The sequence below is a fragment of the Balaenoptera borealis genome, assembly GCF_965194805.1.
Source record: "Balaenoptera borealis genome assembly, chromosome: 5".
Classification (NCBI taxonomy): Eukaryota; Metazoa; Chordata; class Mammalia; order Artiodactyla; family Balaenopteridae; genus Balaenoptera; species Balaenoptera borealis.
The window spans coordinates 48,456,090-48,473,179 of record NC_138862.1 but is presented as its reverse complement, the minus strand read 5'-3'; the positions used below and the strand labels follow the sequence as shown (position 1 = coordinate 48,473,179).

Below are 17,090 nucleotides of genomic sequence, written 5' to 3'. Positions count from 1 at the left end.
TCTCCTTTTTGCAGGCTGCAGGTTCATAGTTCCCGTTTTTTTTGGTGTGTGCCCCCAGTGGGTAAGGTTGGTTCAGTGAGTTTTACAGGCTTCCTGGTGGAGGGGACTGGTGCCTGTGTTCTGGTGGATGAGGCTGGATCTTGCCTTTCTGGTGGGCAGGACCATGTCCAGTGGTGTGGTTTGGGGTGTCTGAGAACTTATTATGATTTTAGGCAGGCTCTTTGCTAATGGGTGGGGTTGTGTTCCTGTCTTGCTGTTTGGTATGGGGTGTCCAGCACTGTAGCTTGCTGGTCATTGAGTGGAGCTGGGTCTTAGCACTGAGCTGGAGATCTCTGGGAGAGCTTTCCCCATCTGATATTAAGTGGGGCCAGGAGGTCTCTGGTGGTCCAATGTCCTGAACTCAGCTCTCTCACCTTAGAGGCACAGGCCTGACACCTGGCTGGAGCACCAAGACCCTGTCAGCCACACGGCTCAGAAGAAAAGGGAGAAATAAAAAGAAAATAAATAAATAAATAAAATAAAGTTATTAAAATAAAAATTAAAAAAATATTATTAAAAATAAAAAAGTAATTAAAAAAAGAAAGAAAGAAGAGGGCAACCAAGCCAATAAACAAATCCACCAATGATAACAAGTGCTAAAAAGTATAATAATAATAATAAAAAAAAGGACAGACAGAACCCTAGGACAAATGGTAAAAGCGAAGCTATACAGACAAAATCACACAAAGAAGCATACGCATACACACACACAAAAAGAGAAAAAGGAAAAAATATATATATATTAAAAAAAAGAGAGAGCAACCAAATCAATAAACAAATCTAAAAAGATAATAAGCTCTAAATACTAAACTAAGATAAACATAAAACCAGAAACAAATTAGATGCAGAAAGCAAACCCCAAGTCTACAGTTACTCCCAAAGTCCACCGCCTCAATCTTGGGATGATTCGTTGTCTATTCAGGTATTCCACAGATGCAGGGTACATCAAGTTCACTGTGGAGATTTAATCCACTGTTCCTGAGGCTGCTGGGAGAAATTTCCCTTTCTCTTCTTTGTTCGCACAGCTCCTGGGTTTCAGCTTTGGATTTGGCCCTGCCTGTGTGTGTAGGTCACCTGAGGGTGTCTGTTCTTTGCTGAGACAGGACGGGGTTAAAGTAGCAGCTGATTAGGGGGCTGTGGTTCACTCAGGCCAGGAGGAGGGAGGGGTACAGAATGTGGGGCAAGCCTGCAGCGGCAGAGGGCAACATGATGTTGCAACAGCCTGAGGTGCACTGTGTGTTCTCCCGGGGAAGTTGTCCCTGGATCACGGGACCCTGGCAGTGGCAGGCTGCACAGGCTCCGGGGAGGGGAGGTGTGGAGAGTGACCTGTGCTTGCACACAGGCTTCTTGGTGGCGGCAGCAGCAGCCTTGGTGCTTCATACCCGTCTCTGGTGCCCGCACTGATAGCCACGGCACACGCCTGTCTCTGGAGCTCGTTTAGGCGGTGTCCTGAATCCCCTCTCCTCGCGCACCCGGAAACAATGGTCTCTTGCCTCTTAAGCAGTTCCAGACTTTTTCCCGGACTCCTTCCCGGCTAGCTGTGGAGCACTAGCCCCCTTCATTCTGTGTTCATGCAGCCAACGCCAGTCCTCTCCTTGGGATCCGACCTCTGAAGCCAGAGCCTCAGCTCCCAGCCCCCATCTTCCCCAGACAAGCCTCTCGGGCTGGTGAGTGCTGGTCGGCACCGATCCTCTGTGCGGGAATCTCCCCACTTTGCCCTCTGCACCCCTGTTGCTGCGCTCTCCCCTGTGGCTCCAAAGCTTCCCCCCCCACCCCCATCTCTGCCAGTGAAGGGGTTTCCTAGTGTGCAGAAGCTTTTCCTCCTTCACAGCTCCCTCCCAGAGGTGCAGGTCCCATCCCTATACTTTTGTCTCTGTTTTTTCTTTTTTCTTTTGCCCTACCCAGGAAATGGGGAGTTTCTTGCCTTTGGGAAGTCTGAGGTCTTCTGCCAGCATTCAGTAGGTGTTCTGTAGGAGTTGTTCCACATGGAGATGTATTTTTGATGTATTTGTGGGGAGGGAGGTGATCTCCACATCTTACTCCTCTGCCATCTTGAAGGTCTTCTCTCAAAATCTTTTTTAAAAGTTTTACCATTTGAAACCTTAATACAGTTTAAAATTTACTTTTATCCTCAAAAACTTGCTGATTAGCAATGTTTCTCTCTTTGCCAATGCAGATTGGCAGTTATGCTTCTATTCAACACTAAGGAACTGTGGCATTGATGAACTATGGGACCACATTAATTTTATGTGACAAACTTGTAATTACATGGTATGTAATTTTCCTTCAAGGCACTTACCACAGTTTGTAAGTATACATTTATTTGTGTGTATGTCTTAGTCTCTCCAGGACTGAGTATCTTGTAAAATGAGTATGTTGAACTAAATCTGATTTCCCTTCCAGTTCCAAGAGACTGTATTCTAATGGGAATATGCTGAGAGGAAATAATATCAGGATAGCAATTTCTCTCATGAGAAGAGCCTGCTTCCCTTCAGGTTACCTGGTGCTGACCTGAAATATAATTGTGAGAACCAGACCAGCAATGGACAGTGTACATCCAAATGTGGAAAATACATCTAGTGATTCAGGATATTTATATTCCTTTTTGAAACTCTGGAAAATAAGTTGACTCATTATTTTAAAATAACCATTCTGAAATATCTATGAAAGTCAATATCATAAAGAGATACATTGATTAAAACAATCAGATATATTGATCAAAATAGCCAGATATGTCTTTTTTTATATAAAGCTGTGATATTTTAAAAGGAAATAAATCAACCCCTTATCTCTAAGCAGTTTACATGAAATAGAGGCTTAAGAACAGTTACCTAACTAATTCAGTTAGGGAAGACATATATACTATTCCTCAATGTCTAAAATCAAAGTTGTTTGTGTTAGATCTAAATTGGCTAGAGTTGCTTTATTTACCCATTAAATTATTTTTATGTGTAACTATAATCCAAGGGAAAATCTGCATATCTAAGCTGATATACTAAAAATAAAGTTGCAGAAATATTTTTATGGACATGGAAAGATATTCACATGATGCTGTTCATTTTTCTTTGGAAAAGGGGGTATAATTTTTATGTAATATATCTATATCTACCCCAGCTTTTTAGTATGTAGTCATAGAAAAATATATTCCACATGAGTACGTACTCTTAGAAATCTGGAGAGGTAATAATGGCGGTCACTGGGTGGATAGGATATATGTACATAATTATTTTTGCTTGTCTGTACTTTCTAATTTTTCAAATTGTTAAAATTAGAAAAGCTGAACATGCTTATTTATAAAACATGAAAATAATATAGAAACATACTTTTAAAAAGCACACGTTCCTCTTTACTGCCTCTACCCCACATCATACCCTACCTCTTGAAATCCTACTCTTCTCCAGAGATGACCTTTTTATAGGTGCTTACAAATATTATCTATGTCTCTTTGCACAAATAAACAGGGGTTTGTTAACATAATAAAATTATTTTCAAACTGCTGTTTTAAGATAGCATACACATTTTTCCATATCAGTATATTTCTGTTGAGTAAGTAGACTCACTCTGTATGCAATGAGTATGTATTGCTTTAGTAGGGATAAAATAAAAATAAAATAAACTTTGTTTTAAAAAATAATAAAACAAAAATTTCACATTACTTCCTATGTGCAGTATACTAAGTAGATGACAAAGAATCATGGAATACATATATCTTCAGAGCTTAGAAATCATCTATACACTCAGAGCCTATCTGCTCTTAAACTTTACATAGAATTCTAATCAGCGTTTTTTTTTTAATTTTGCAACCCAAAACTAATTACAAACATGAGTAGGTGGGCACTGAGGCAGATTCAGATATTAGTAAGAATAGCTGAAAGTCTGACTTCAAAAAAGGAGAAAAATAAGTATGACAGCATAGTCTGTATCATTTAATATGTAAAGTAATCTGAGCTTCACACAGCTATTCAATAATACTAATGATCTTAAGATATCAAAAAAGGTAAAATTTTATCTTTACATTTCTGATTGAGAAAGCAGATCTCTCTATAATGCAAGTTATAAGATAAATAGTCAAAATCAATTTTTAAATATTTGGTAATTAAAATAAGAAAACGATAGTTATCGCAAAAATATTTTAAAAGCAAGGTTCTATAATTTGATATTCTATGTTGTACCAGTACGTTCTGGATCTCCATTGGCTTCTCAAATACGGGTACATCTTAGCTAATAGAAAATTAAAACATCTGCTTCTCTTTGGAAGAGTCATAGTGTTACTAGCCCCTTAGTAAGGGTAAGACACTCTACATCCCTCCCCATTCCACTGCATATAAAAACATTCCATCCAGTATATAAACAAACATTTTTGTTTTCACCAGAATAATAGGTTTCTGGAAATGAAACAAACAGAAGCCCGTCTTCCTAAAAAGGTCAGCCCAAGAAATCTCAGAGGTGTATAAACAGCTGCACACCAGAGCTGCTGCCAGTTACTTGTACAGGGTAGCACTGGAGTGAAACGGCACACACAGAGGTATTATGGGACAAGTTGAATTACAGAGCTTTTCCTCTTATATCTTCTGGCATAAACTTAGTAACTTAGATGATTACAATGGAAAAAGCTTTGGGTAACTGATTCAAACTGCCCACCCACAGCTATGTATGTACTGAACCTGTCTTCAGCACACAGCTACACAGCCTTACCTCTGGCTGCAGCAACTTCATGCTTCTGACATGTGAGTTAGTTGAGTGGAGTCCGTCAGCTCCTCTTTTGCACATGGGTTCCCTTCTCATTATTAAATACACAGTACTGAACTCATCTATCCTGAGACTATATTGCAAAAAACTCTATTCTACTTGCCTTTACCAGCACTTCCCTTTTTAGTCCTCTAACTCCATTCCCTGTTTTTCCATTTAATCTGAGTTGAGTGTCTATGTAAACTAGCCCCCCAAATTATCTCCAATTAGCACATACCAAAATCGTATGTAACGAAATTCTTGTCAGGAAAGAGATTACCATGTACACCCTTACCATCAATACCGCAAAGTTAGTAGTATGGTTACAGCGGCAGCGCAAGAATCCATCAATGACTCCTTCTTTGTGACAGCCATGTGTGTCCCAATCCTTCAGGGAAAAATTCCAATAGACACAGGCATAGGAATGAAGCTGTAATTCTTTTTCATTGTACTGTGAATCGATAAGACAATGGCAACTGATTTTTCAAAATGCTTAATTGGGTAGAAAAAATCAAATAGGCCAAGATAAGCATATGAGAAATCAACTAGATATGTACAAAGCATAGCAGCTTCATTATAGATTGAGGAGAGGAAAAAGGATATAAAATTCAAAGTAGTTAATTTTGGGTTTAGCTAGTCTACAAAAATATGGATGGGGAGAAGTTAAAGTGAATACTGTCAAAGAATCTTTCAAAGAGTTGTTCTGTGAATTTCTTTTGCCCAAACTGTCCCTGCTTTTGTAATCAAGAGTGGGCTGAATTATTTCTGTTAATAGGAAAACTCACCCTTGGACTAAAGACCATTTCAACAGAAGTGCTCTGATCTTCCACATTTTCATCAATTTTGCTTGAGATAATTTTTTGACTAAAATGTGATTTAGCTATAAAAGTTTTTGATTGGAAAAGCTTGTTGTTTTGATACACTACAAAGCCACATGCCTTGGCACTAGCTGTGAGGGGGAAAAAAGGACACTAAAATTAATAAATGAACCCTAGGGTAAGCAAGAAACAAAGTCCCATGCCATCACTGAACTGCATGACTGCTTAATACTTGTTGGGTAAAGTACAGAAAACGTGGTTTGCTGGCTGCCTTTATTTAATTGCAGTATGTAATTAACATATATGATATGTGGTTGGCTATTCCACCCTCATTAAGTTTTTTTCCTGAGATAAGATTCCTTATGTTCTAAATGGAAACCATAATTCCTGCCTAATCCACCTCAGAAAAAAAAATTGGAAGGATATCATGTATAAAGTAAACATTCTTGCTTTCTATGCAGTGAGACGGAGTGAACACGATGTGAAGGTAGCTCAAGACCACGTTGTTTCCCCCACTGATAAAACATCAAACAAAAAACAGCAGAGGGTGAACATCAGGACAGCTGTACCTAGAGGATTGCTCTGTGAGGTCTGTCTCCCATTCAGAGGGACTGAGCAGGGACCACTGTATTAAGAGACTGGAGCTCAAGTTGTGCATATCAGGGAAACAGCAGAGGGTGAACTCTGCTGTCTTTCACAAGTGAAAAACTTGTGTGTGTGTATTTGCGTGTGTGTGTATATATATACGTGTGTGTGTGTATATATATATATATACACACACACACATATATATGTATATTATATATACAAGGAAAACTAAAGCAGTGGTGGTGAGACCAGCCTAATCAGTCTTGTGCTTTGAGAGATAGGCAGGCAAGCCCCCCAAATGTCCTCCACAGCTAGCCACTTTGCTCTGTCCTCATCTGGGAAATAAAGACATTGGCTTCTGAGGTGTTTTCGTGGCACATTAAGCCCACCAAATTGTTCCTCCTGGATACTAGGTGACAAAGTTAACCCTAAAAATGTAGTATGGCTTCTTTTTAATATTATTTTTATAAAAGAATGACATGCTTGATGTAAAATTCAAATCCATACAAGTATATAGATTTAAAAAATGAAATTCCCTATTCACCCCTCTCCTCATTTCTACAGTATTCTGGTTATTTATTAGAAAATCATCTTTTCATCTAGAGAATTAGATTCACTAGAATAAATTATATTTACCATTATCTTATAATTTTAAAAGAATCTCCATATCTCTAGACATAATCCTCCTTGATGTTTATTTATATTCTCTCTTTTCTTGATCAAATTTGTCAGAAGCTTGCATATTTTTCATTAGTCTTTCATGGAATCAAATTTTTATTTTGTTGATCAACTCTAGCATTTGTTAATTTCTATTTTTATTAATTTCTGCCCTTTTTATTAATTCCTTCCTTCTAGATTTCTTTACACTTATTTTAATTTTTATGCCTCTTTAGCTGAATGATTATTTTTTAACAATTTCTTTTATTATCTAATAAATTTATTAAAGGATATACATTTTCCTTTAAATACATAAATTCTAGGTGTACTGAATACCTAAATATAAACACAAACACTAAAAATATTCAGAAGAAAATATAGGAGACTAGCATGACTTTAGTAGAGCAATGAATTTTTTTAAGTACCAATTACAGAAAAATGATTGATACATTGGACTGCATTATAAATTAAAATTTGAGTATGACAAAAGACATGAAAAACCAAGTAAAAGATAGCTATAGACTGGAGAGAAGATATTTTCAACTTCTACAACCAATAAAGAATTAGCCAATTAGAATTATATAACCAATGAGAATTATGAACTTAGTCTTCCTAAAATATGTACTTTCTGGCACTGGATTTCTTTATTTGGGGAGAGAATAAAAGTAAATGTGTGTGTTTGGTTTGCTTATTGTAGTTGAATTAACCAATTTTTTTTTTTGACTCTGAAAAGTACAATGTATGGATACCAAGGGGGAAAGAGTGGGGGGTAGGAGGAAGTGGGAGATTGGGATTGACATATATACACTATTGATACTATGTATAAAATAGACAACTAATGAGAACTTACTGTATAGCACAGGGAACTCTACTTAATGCACTGTGGTGACCTAAGTGGGAAGGAAATCCAAAAAAGAGGGCATATATGTATATGTATAGCTGATTCATTTTGCTGTATAGCAGAAACTAACGCAACATTGTAAAGCAACTACACTCCAACAAAAATTAATTAAGAAAAAAAAGAAAAGTACAAACATTTCAAGATAGACATAAGAATTTCTAAAGGGCCACATGCAAGATGATAAGGAGCTCATGGTGGGCACCATACTAGTAGAGATAACTGAAAATTGGTACTGCTAGATGATGACTGTGTCAATTACAAAAAATATCCCAAGGTCAGGTCTATAGGATGAATTTAAGCCTGTGAGTGCCATTCCACTACTAAACATAGGCAAAGCTTATGACTGAGTATTTTTTTAATGTATTTTTAAATGTAAAACTGAACTACTTTAGCTAGATTTTCATTGGAAAACAGATTTGCATCCATGGCCGGAGCATTTCAATTCTGCTACCCTCCAAAGGGTTTTTGAAAAGAAAGAGAGGAAAAAATAAAAAAAGAAATTATCTCTATGGCCTAGAATAGTAGACTTGACATTACCATAATTTGTCAGAACTCAAACATACTCAAACACAAATTATTCAGTGTGAAACAGTAAACATTATTTCTCGTTCAATGGATGTAAGTTATTAATTCCATGAATTGGAGTGCATTTTTTCATGTAACATAATTTGAGACCTACTTTTTGTGGTGTTGAGCAAGATCTGAAGTTCAGCCTATTCATTCAGATTCAGTTTGTCCACATTTGCATTTACAACTGGAAACCAGAAACCAGAGAATACCTAGTTCCTATGAGAAGGAAACAAAGCAGAATTTCATAAAAGTCTACACTTTCACGAATAGAGCATTATCGGTAGCAGAACGCTCTCTGCTATTACAAGAACCTGAAACAGACAGCTCACCGTTCAGCACAGTGAAGAGAACACCTGTTGATCCCACAGTGCCTTCTGAAGAGAAATTAACAGACTGTATTGCTATATTAGGTTCTACCACTGACGTGTTGCCCAAAGACAAGGAATAAGTTTCAGTTTGCTCAATAAGCCTGCAGAGAATAAAACGTAACAACATAATATTGTGGAGATTTGTCATAAAATCAGTTGTGTGTGTCCCGCATTCCAGTAGAAAGGAATGACCACAGAATTCATGCGATCACAATATTGGCACAATTCCCTAAAAATATCTGACTTTCTTTACGAGAGTCTTACTTTGTTACATATACCTTTTTTAAAAGTTCTGGTGGACTCTTCCCACTGACGGGTACCTTGGACACAGATGCCAGAAAGCTGGAATTCAAGAATGACAGATTTCCCAGTAGAAACAGTCTTTGTTATGCTGCTCTTCTCATAAAAGGATGGCGCTACCACCCCCCAATGACCAGGCATTTGATTCTTGCTTCTCCAGTGTTGAGACTCAATTTCCACTTATTCAACTCTCTCCTCTCACACAAACCCCTCGGGTTCCAAAGCATCTCTTATAAGTGGCGACTCCTGAGGTGACAGTTCATATGGAATTATGGAAGAGCAGAGCTCTGAGCTCATTGCCTCGGCTATTAACTAAACTATGCAGGTTTTCACAATGTTCTTTTCTACTTTGGATAAGTTAAAAGATACATTAGATGGAAGGTGGGAGGGAGTGGGGGGAATCAGTTAATTTGGTGTTCTCCAAAGGTAAGACATAAGACTGTTTCTTTTCCTGTTTCCCATAAAAAATATTTCCACTCTTTCTGTACTTGACAAAACAAAATGTCTATATCTAAGATAACTGGTTCAATCTAGTTTTCCCAGAAATGAAAGAATTTCATTAATAAGTAATTGTTCTTTATTCTAAATCTTTATTCCTGCCACTAATATATCTTTTCCCTTCCCCAAGTGAGATTTAAAAAAGCAATAAATTTTTAAATAATTAAAGAAACTTCACAAAGAGGATGTGATTGTCATTCATATGGAAACATTCAAGTCAACTTCTCTATTTCAAAAGTTTTCCTTTCATAACACCATTTTCTGTCATTTTCAGCAATTCACACTATGCATTTCCCACTTAATGAATAGCAATCGTACTCCAGAGCTGCTTTCGACAGGAGGAGTAACTAACAAAAGTGCAATCTGCTAAGAACATAATTCATGCATTCATTCAACCAACAGTGTCTGTTGAGCACCCACTAAAAGGTCAGTACCCGTGAAACACTGGGGATACTAAGGGGAGCTCCTTCAGGCATTTGAAGGCTAAAGGGAAAAATGAGCCAGGTACATGGGGGTGTTTGCTGCTTTTAAAGGGCTGCTCTAGCCACAGCCACTTGTAAGGCCTTTATTCCTTCCATATTATTCTTTCCTCCTCTTGTCCTAACTGATTGGATGACAGGTGGGTGCATGTCTCAGAGATCCCAATCAGGAGGCTGGCCATCAACCTGGTACAAATGACTAGAAGCAATCAGATTCTCTCCCCTAGGAATCTTCCATTTAGTGCAGCAGTTATATCAGAAAAGCCTGGCTTTCAAGGGGACCAGAGAGGTCATTACAGTCAGCCCTCCGTATCCGCGGGTTTCGCTTCTGTGGTTGGTTGAATTTGCTAATGTGGACACCCCCGCAGATACGGATAGCCAACTACACCATTTTATACAAGGGACTTGAGCATCCGGGAATTTTGGTTTCCGTGGGGAGCAGGGGAGGTAAGAGAGGGGGGTGGTCCTGGAACCAATCCCCCATGGATACTGAGGGAGAATTGCGTATCATTGTAAGGACAAATACAAGTTAAAAATGAGAGGCTTAATTCTTCCTGTGGAAAATAAGGGAAGAAACTTCCATCCCCTCCTTTTTCTTTGAGCATTTACTTTAGAAAACTTGTAGGCACTTCTCTTCTCTTTGAAATGTAAATAAATCCTTTTGAAAACTAGATTGGCATTTTGTCAGGTTTCTGACCTAGGAATGTCTTTCTCAGGGACCTGGGAACCATCTCTTTGAAATGGAAACATCGAGGGAGCTAGCTAGTGCCCCTATCTCCCAGTTTCTGTGGGAGAGTAGTAGCTTAACTTCGGTGGGTGGGCACCTTGCTCCAAGTTGCAAAACTACCTCCTTTCATAAAGATATGAAAGGTTTGTTTTTCCTCTGGATAAAGTCAATTAGCTAACACAAAAGGTCAACTCAATTACCCAGTTAACTTAGGATAAACTGTGTGTGACGAATAGTGCTGTCGAGTTCTCTTAACCGAGGACTAGTTATTATTTATCTGAAAACATGTATGTAACAGGTTGTATCTGCTTGCCTACATAAAGAGGTCAGATTCCCTTCTTCTTCCCAGTCTCTTAGGGGTTTGTCTGTGATGTTCGTCACATTCTGGTTTAATGCCTATGCAATAATTAAAGTGTTTTCTTTCTCTACCACCTTTGTGGAGAGGATTTCTGGGTTGGGAGAAGATTTTGTTTTTAATTTTACTTCCCCAACATCATGAAAGGGTTAAATTATGAGAGGGCAGAAACTATAAATAAAGATGAGACATACATGTTTACTGAGTCATGTTAATGATAAACACAGCTGCTAACCTATTTTTCCAAGATTTAATATGGATAAGTCAGGTATTATGCTAGTGATTTACATACATTATCTCATTTGAGCCTCACAAGAACCCTGCTGAAGCGAGTCCCAAAATCACTCCCATATTACACTGAAGAATCTGAGGCTCTCTGGAGAGATATGGAGTAATTTGGCCTAAATCATGTAGCTACTAAAAAGCAATGCGAAGATTTGAATCCAGAACCGTCTGATTTCAACAGCCACTACTGTTACATTATCCCACAGGGAAGACCCAAAACTGCTCTACTGAGAGCTTCAAAGCTGCCTTGGAAGCCCTGCCATCCCCCTGGTCCAGCATCCATAGGGCCCAGCTGTATTACGATCCTGTTCCTAGGTTCCCAGGAGATTCCATATGCCTCTTTTTTTTTCTTTTTTTTTTTAAATTAATTAATTTATTTATTTTTGGCTGTGTTGGGTCTTCGTTTCTGTGCGAGGGCTTTCTCTGGTTGCGGCGAGTGGGTGTCACTCTTCATCGCGGTGCACGGGCCTCTCACTGTCACGGCCTCTCTTGTTGCGGAGCACAGGCTCCAGACGCGCAGGCTCAGTAGTTGTGGCTCACGGGCCCAGTTGCTCCGTGGCATGTGGGATCTTCCCAGACCAGGGCTCGAACCCGTGTCCTCTGCATTGGCAGGCAGATTCTCAACCACTGCGCCACCAGGGAAACCCCCATATGCCTCTTTACAGTAACTCTCTTTTGGTTAAGATAACTTGATCAGCTGTCTTGTAAGCAAAGAAAGCTGGCTAGAACAGAAATGCAAACAGAAATGTGCAATGGAAATGTACAAGGTAGTCAGTATTAGCAGTTTTACATCCCCAAAGTTAGGTAAACAAGGACAATTAGGAGCTTGAACGTAACAGCAAAGTTTCAAGGTTATGGATCGGTCTTTACAGCAAGTGTTCAAAATGGAGAAGTAAGGTCTTAGATTCACTGACTGAGTCAGATGCCAGAGACCCTGCCCTGGCTGGACCCCCTTCAACACTCTGCCTCCTCCCAGTTTAGAACAAGAGAATGCATGAAAGGATGCTGGAGAACTCTGCCGTGACAACGTGCGATGACTGAAGCTGGAGTGAGTTCTTTCCTCCCTGTCACTCTCCTCTGTTTCACCCTCATCCTGCCCACTTCTCCCCATATGTGTAGAAGGGGAGTTCAGTACCTTAGAGACACAAAAAGGAAACTGTGGATGAAAGAACGGGAAAGTCAGAGTGAGATTCACCACTTAAGCTGGTGCCTATCAGGAGACCTTGCACGTTGGTCTCAGTTCAGCGGATGGAGTTTGGAAAGGAAGAGTTGCCCCGAGTAACAATTAATTTCCTTCCAGGGGAGAGAGGAGAGAGAGAGAGAGATTACCTCTGTTGGCAGCTCACCAAGAGTATTCTCCTGAGGAGAGCTAAGGGCTTGCTGACACGATCTTAGGGCTGGAGATTGAGGCGAAAGCCTTATTTACATGAATAAAGACCTGAGTCCACAAGGGTTTACACAAAAGATCACCTGGGAGAAGGTAAACTGATAGCCCATCATTAGAAAAATAAGTAGACTAGAAATTCAGAGTGGGAGGAAGGAAGGATTGAGTGTGGTTATACCATTTCATATTTCAACGCATCCTATATTGAAAATTTTTATTTATCCTCTAAACATCTTCTTGATGCCATTTGGACTTTACACATAAACCACACAGAATTGTTTTCTTTTTTCTCCATGCCTTAAGCCAGTAAAATTCATAACTGCTTATTAATGGGACAGTGTTTTCATCTATCTCATGATCTGTGACTTTCTCAGCCAAATCCCACAATGGCTCTTTCCTCAGCCTTCTCACCAAAAGCATCCACTCCTTTCCTTTGCCTCCAGCAAGACTACAAACACAGAACCTCCAGCTCTGAAGGGAGTTCACTGAACATAGACTCTGGACCAACTTCAAGAAAAATGGGAGTGTTCACACTCCCAGTGAGAAGGACCCAGACTCCTAGAGAAATCTGAAGTCATAAAATACACCAGTTCAATTGTTTATAACACCTCTACCATCATCTCTCAGAATTATAATCTTGTGAACGTTCTGTTTCAGGCATTTGCACTTTTTCGACTTTGAGGACTCAACACTAAATAGGTACTGGTTAAAATATTAGAGAACTGAGAACTACTAGGAATTTCTCCTAAGGAAATAATAGGTCATGCGAACAAAGATTATGTACAAGAATGAAATACCAAAAGACTTGAAGCTATCTAAATGTCCAGCAGCAGAGAACTGCTTAAATAATAGTTGACTCATATTATGCAGGTATCTAAAATTTATGATGTAGATGCATAGGTATTTATATTAAAAAGATGTTTACAAAGTATTAAAGTGACAAAAACAAGTTATAAATTAAAAGAGTATGTAGTATGATACATACACACAGAGAGAAAAAAAATCTGGAAGAATACATATCAACAGGTTAATAAAGGTGAGACAATTTTTAAATTTTTGCTCTTCTATATAGTTTCTTATTTTTCTACAATGAGCATGCATATTTAATTAAATTTTAAAAGAATTAAGAAAACTGTATATAAGATAAAAACACAATGAATCCTATGAGAGACCTCTATGAATAAAGCACATGAGTTTTAGTATAAATATACAACCCAAAGTAATCTATAACATAGCAATAGAAAAGAGAGAAAGCAGGCAAAGTTCGATCCTTTTTTTCTTTTTTTTTTTTTTTCAGTGTAGCCTTGGGAAAGCTAAAGAAAGCTTAATCAAAATACACTAGGATCTTGGGGAAAGCTGAGCTAGGGTCGGCGGGGGCGGCAGGGGAACTAGAAATGTGTCTTGCAAAGTTATTCTGTTTTTTGCAGCTCTGTGCACTGAGAAAGGAGTTGGAAAAACTATGCATGCAGTGGTCCCCGGGGCATGCCAAACAAAGGCTGGGAAAACAAGTCGTAATCTAAATCATGCCAGTTACTCTTATCTCCCAGGCCATGGCCACCCCTGGAACCAGGAGTTAACATTTACCACTCCATTTAATAACTGAAGATCAGGTGGAAAGCTAAGGCTTTAGTCTGCATTCCAGAGGAGTCAGCCATTTAGTGCATCCATGAGAGAAATAAAGACACCTCTGCTAATGCCTTAACCTAGAAAAGTAAGCAGCACTTCGTTAGGTTCTCCTTCCAAACTGGAATTGTGCTTACATTGCAAAGGTAGCATCATTATCACCACCAGCAGCAGCCCTTTAAAAAACATCTTCACTGGCATCTAGAAGTTGTTACAGCAACTATTATCACCTGCCAGGAAGAAGGCACTGATCATCACAGAAGACGCATATCACACATCATCATCGCCATAGTTATCATGAATTATTATGGTATCAAGTGGCACCAATGGTATGGTAATCTAGAGGTGTTTTTCAAAATCAAAGGCTTGTTTTTAATCTACATAAGATGGCAGAAAGAATAAAAATAAGGCCCAGTGAAAATATAAATCTAGTCAATTAGGAAGCTTAGCTCTCTGAATTTGACCTCGTAGCAAGGTCTTTCACAGAACCTTCACCCTTACCCCCAAGAACACAAAAGCAGATGCCTGGATACAGAAGCAGAAACAAAATAAGAAGAGTGCAGGGCTCTTCAAAACATTACAGCCCATGATACTTAGTATAATGTATTAGTGACACTTACTATAACTATTAGACTTAGTAACTATTAGACTTAGTAAAATTATTTCCAGTTTTCTTACAATTAAAAACTCAGGAGTACATCAGAGTACATCTGCATTTGATTATAGTTTAACTGCCTTCTTTTGGGATAGTGTTACCCTTCTGTCTTTATCGGCTAATCCTTCCATAGATTCTACATTTGGTGGTCATTATTTTTCTTTCAACTTTATTAACTTGTGATTTGCATCCCAATTTCTTTCTAAAGAACCTAGGGTAACAAAAAACAATTTTTTTGAAGTAAGGCATTTAAAGGGAATAGAAGAAAATAGATATTTTCAGCCCATGCTGATATCCCACTAGTAGACACTGGGTCATTCCATATCGGTGGTTTATAAGCCCTGCTAGACCAGTACCCAAGCTGTGCCAATTAGTAAATGTTGCCTGCAGTTCTCATTTTCAGGTGCCAGAGTTTAACAGGTCATGATATCAGAAATGTAAACTAAGCTTAATGTTTTTGGAAAGCCAAAACCAAAATGCAAATATAATCAGCAGAAAGGGATCACAGTTTAGCACGATCCAAAGCGAGTTTCTTGGAACTCTAGTTACTTGGAATTGAATAGAGGTGAGATGCCAAATATAGTTGATAAACATATTAATAAAGTTAAATAGACTTGTTCATTCCAGGACTTTCCAGAAGATTTAACACGATAATGATCATTGTGACTATCTCAAAAGAGAATATTTGAACAAGGAGCCCTTTTCTATTTCTTTGAGCATCTCTCAGCAAGAGTGCTCTGCAAAATGGTTCTGAGCAACCTAACCACGTTCAAGTCCATACCACGGAATAAGGAGAGTTTGGAATGTCTTTCTTTCTTCCTTCCTTCCCCTCCTCTTTTTAAAAACTGTGTGAGTTTTACCTCAGGTAAAGCATTTCTGGTTATGTTAAAAATCTGTCCAACCACCTTAGTAGCAGAGGTGATGTTCTCAGGAGTTAATTTACTGGCATCAGATGTTAAAATCCTGGTTTCATCAGAAATATTTTGAGACTGCATTAAGATGTTGACAATCTGTTTTAAAAAAAAGTCCTAACTTTATACAACTGTGTCTAAACACTGCAAGCAACTGCAGATGAATAAGCTGGAATTGAGCTGATCTTCAATCTCCTGAACGTCACATCCACTCCATTTTTCATGTTTGCTTCTTTCCTTGCACAAAGGACAAAGTACATGCAGGCCAGTGGCTTTCCCAGTCCTTACTACGTGCCAGGATTAATTAACTATGAGAGGCTGTCTTAGCTAGATCAGTGCTCCTCAAGGTGTAATCCATGGAACAATGTTGGTTCACTGATTGTTACAGGGTACATAGGGCGATAAGAACAGAAACTGAGAGAAAGTGGTCAGAAACTGATATAACAATTCTATACTGTTGAATCTAATAATTTTTAAAAATGGATTTGTATTTTATATATCTGTTTTCATTTCATTTTCCTAGTAATTCATTTTTACAGTATTTTACAAAATTACGGTCTGCAATGGGTTGGAAATTTTTAAAGCTGGCTTTTCAGCACAAAGAGTTTGGGAAGCACTGACCTAGGCAACTTCTCCAGGTACCAATGAGCCTCAGGGCTCTGGGTCATGAAGCTAAAGGATGTTAACCCACATTGTCTTTAGTCATGTGTCAATGTGTGTGTGTCTGTGTGGCTTATTTTTCATTAGATGACAGCATCATTTCAAAGATCAAACCAAGGTCATAGGCTATTCACCCCGGGGGGAAGAGTCAGAAACAATGTCCAATCAGTAGATAGAATCAATGGTCTCATTTGATAGCCAGGTCTCTGCTATGTGTTAGGCACTTTGATAGATGTATTATAGATGTTATCACATTTAATACACAAAACAACATTGCGAGTTGAGCACTCTCACCCCTATTTGAAGGCTTGGAGAGGTTATGGAGCTCACCAAAAGTTCAGACAGCTTACAAATGACAGAGCTGAGAGTCAAAAACTGGCTTGTCAGACTCCAGAATGTGAAGCCTTTCCCCCAGTCTGTGTAGCTGGTACAGCCTATATCTTTGGCAGCCACCTCCACACTCCACCCTCATCCCCACCCCCATACAACTGTGATCAGGGAGCCAGTGTGCTATAGTGTGGACTTTAAAATCAAGACCAGCTCC

General features: G+C 38.7%; 1 protein-coding gene across 1 annotated transcript in view; it reads right to left on the bottom strand.

Annotated features, from left to right (window-relative positions):
- ADGRG7 (adhesion G protein-coupled receptor G7) overlaps window positions 1–15,677 on the bottom strand; it is a 55,000-nt gene extending 39,323 nt beyond the window's left edge. Inside the window, 4 exon segments of the mRNA XM_082392248.1 lie at window positions 2,540–2,652; window positions 5,063–5,218; window positions 5,553–5,716; window positions 14,458–15,677. Coding sequence (XP_082248374.1) covers window positions 2,540–2,652; window positions 5,063–5,218; window positions 5,553–5,716; window positions 14,458–14,521 — 497 coding nt within the window. The 5' untranslated portion in view covers window positions 14,522–15,677.
- Between the last annotated feature and the right edge of the window lie 1,413 nt (window positions 15,678–17,090).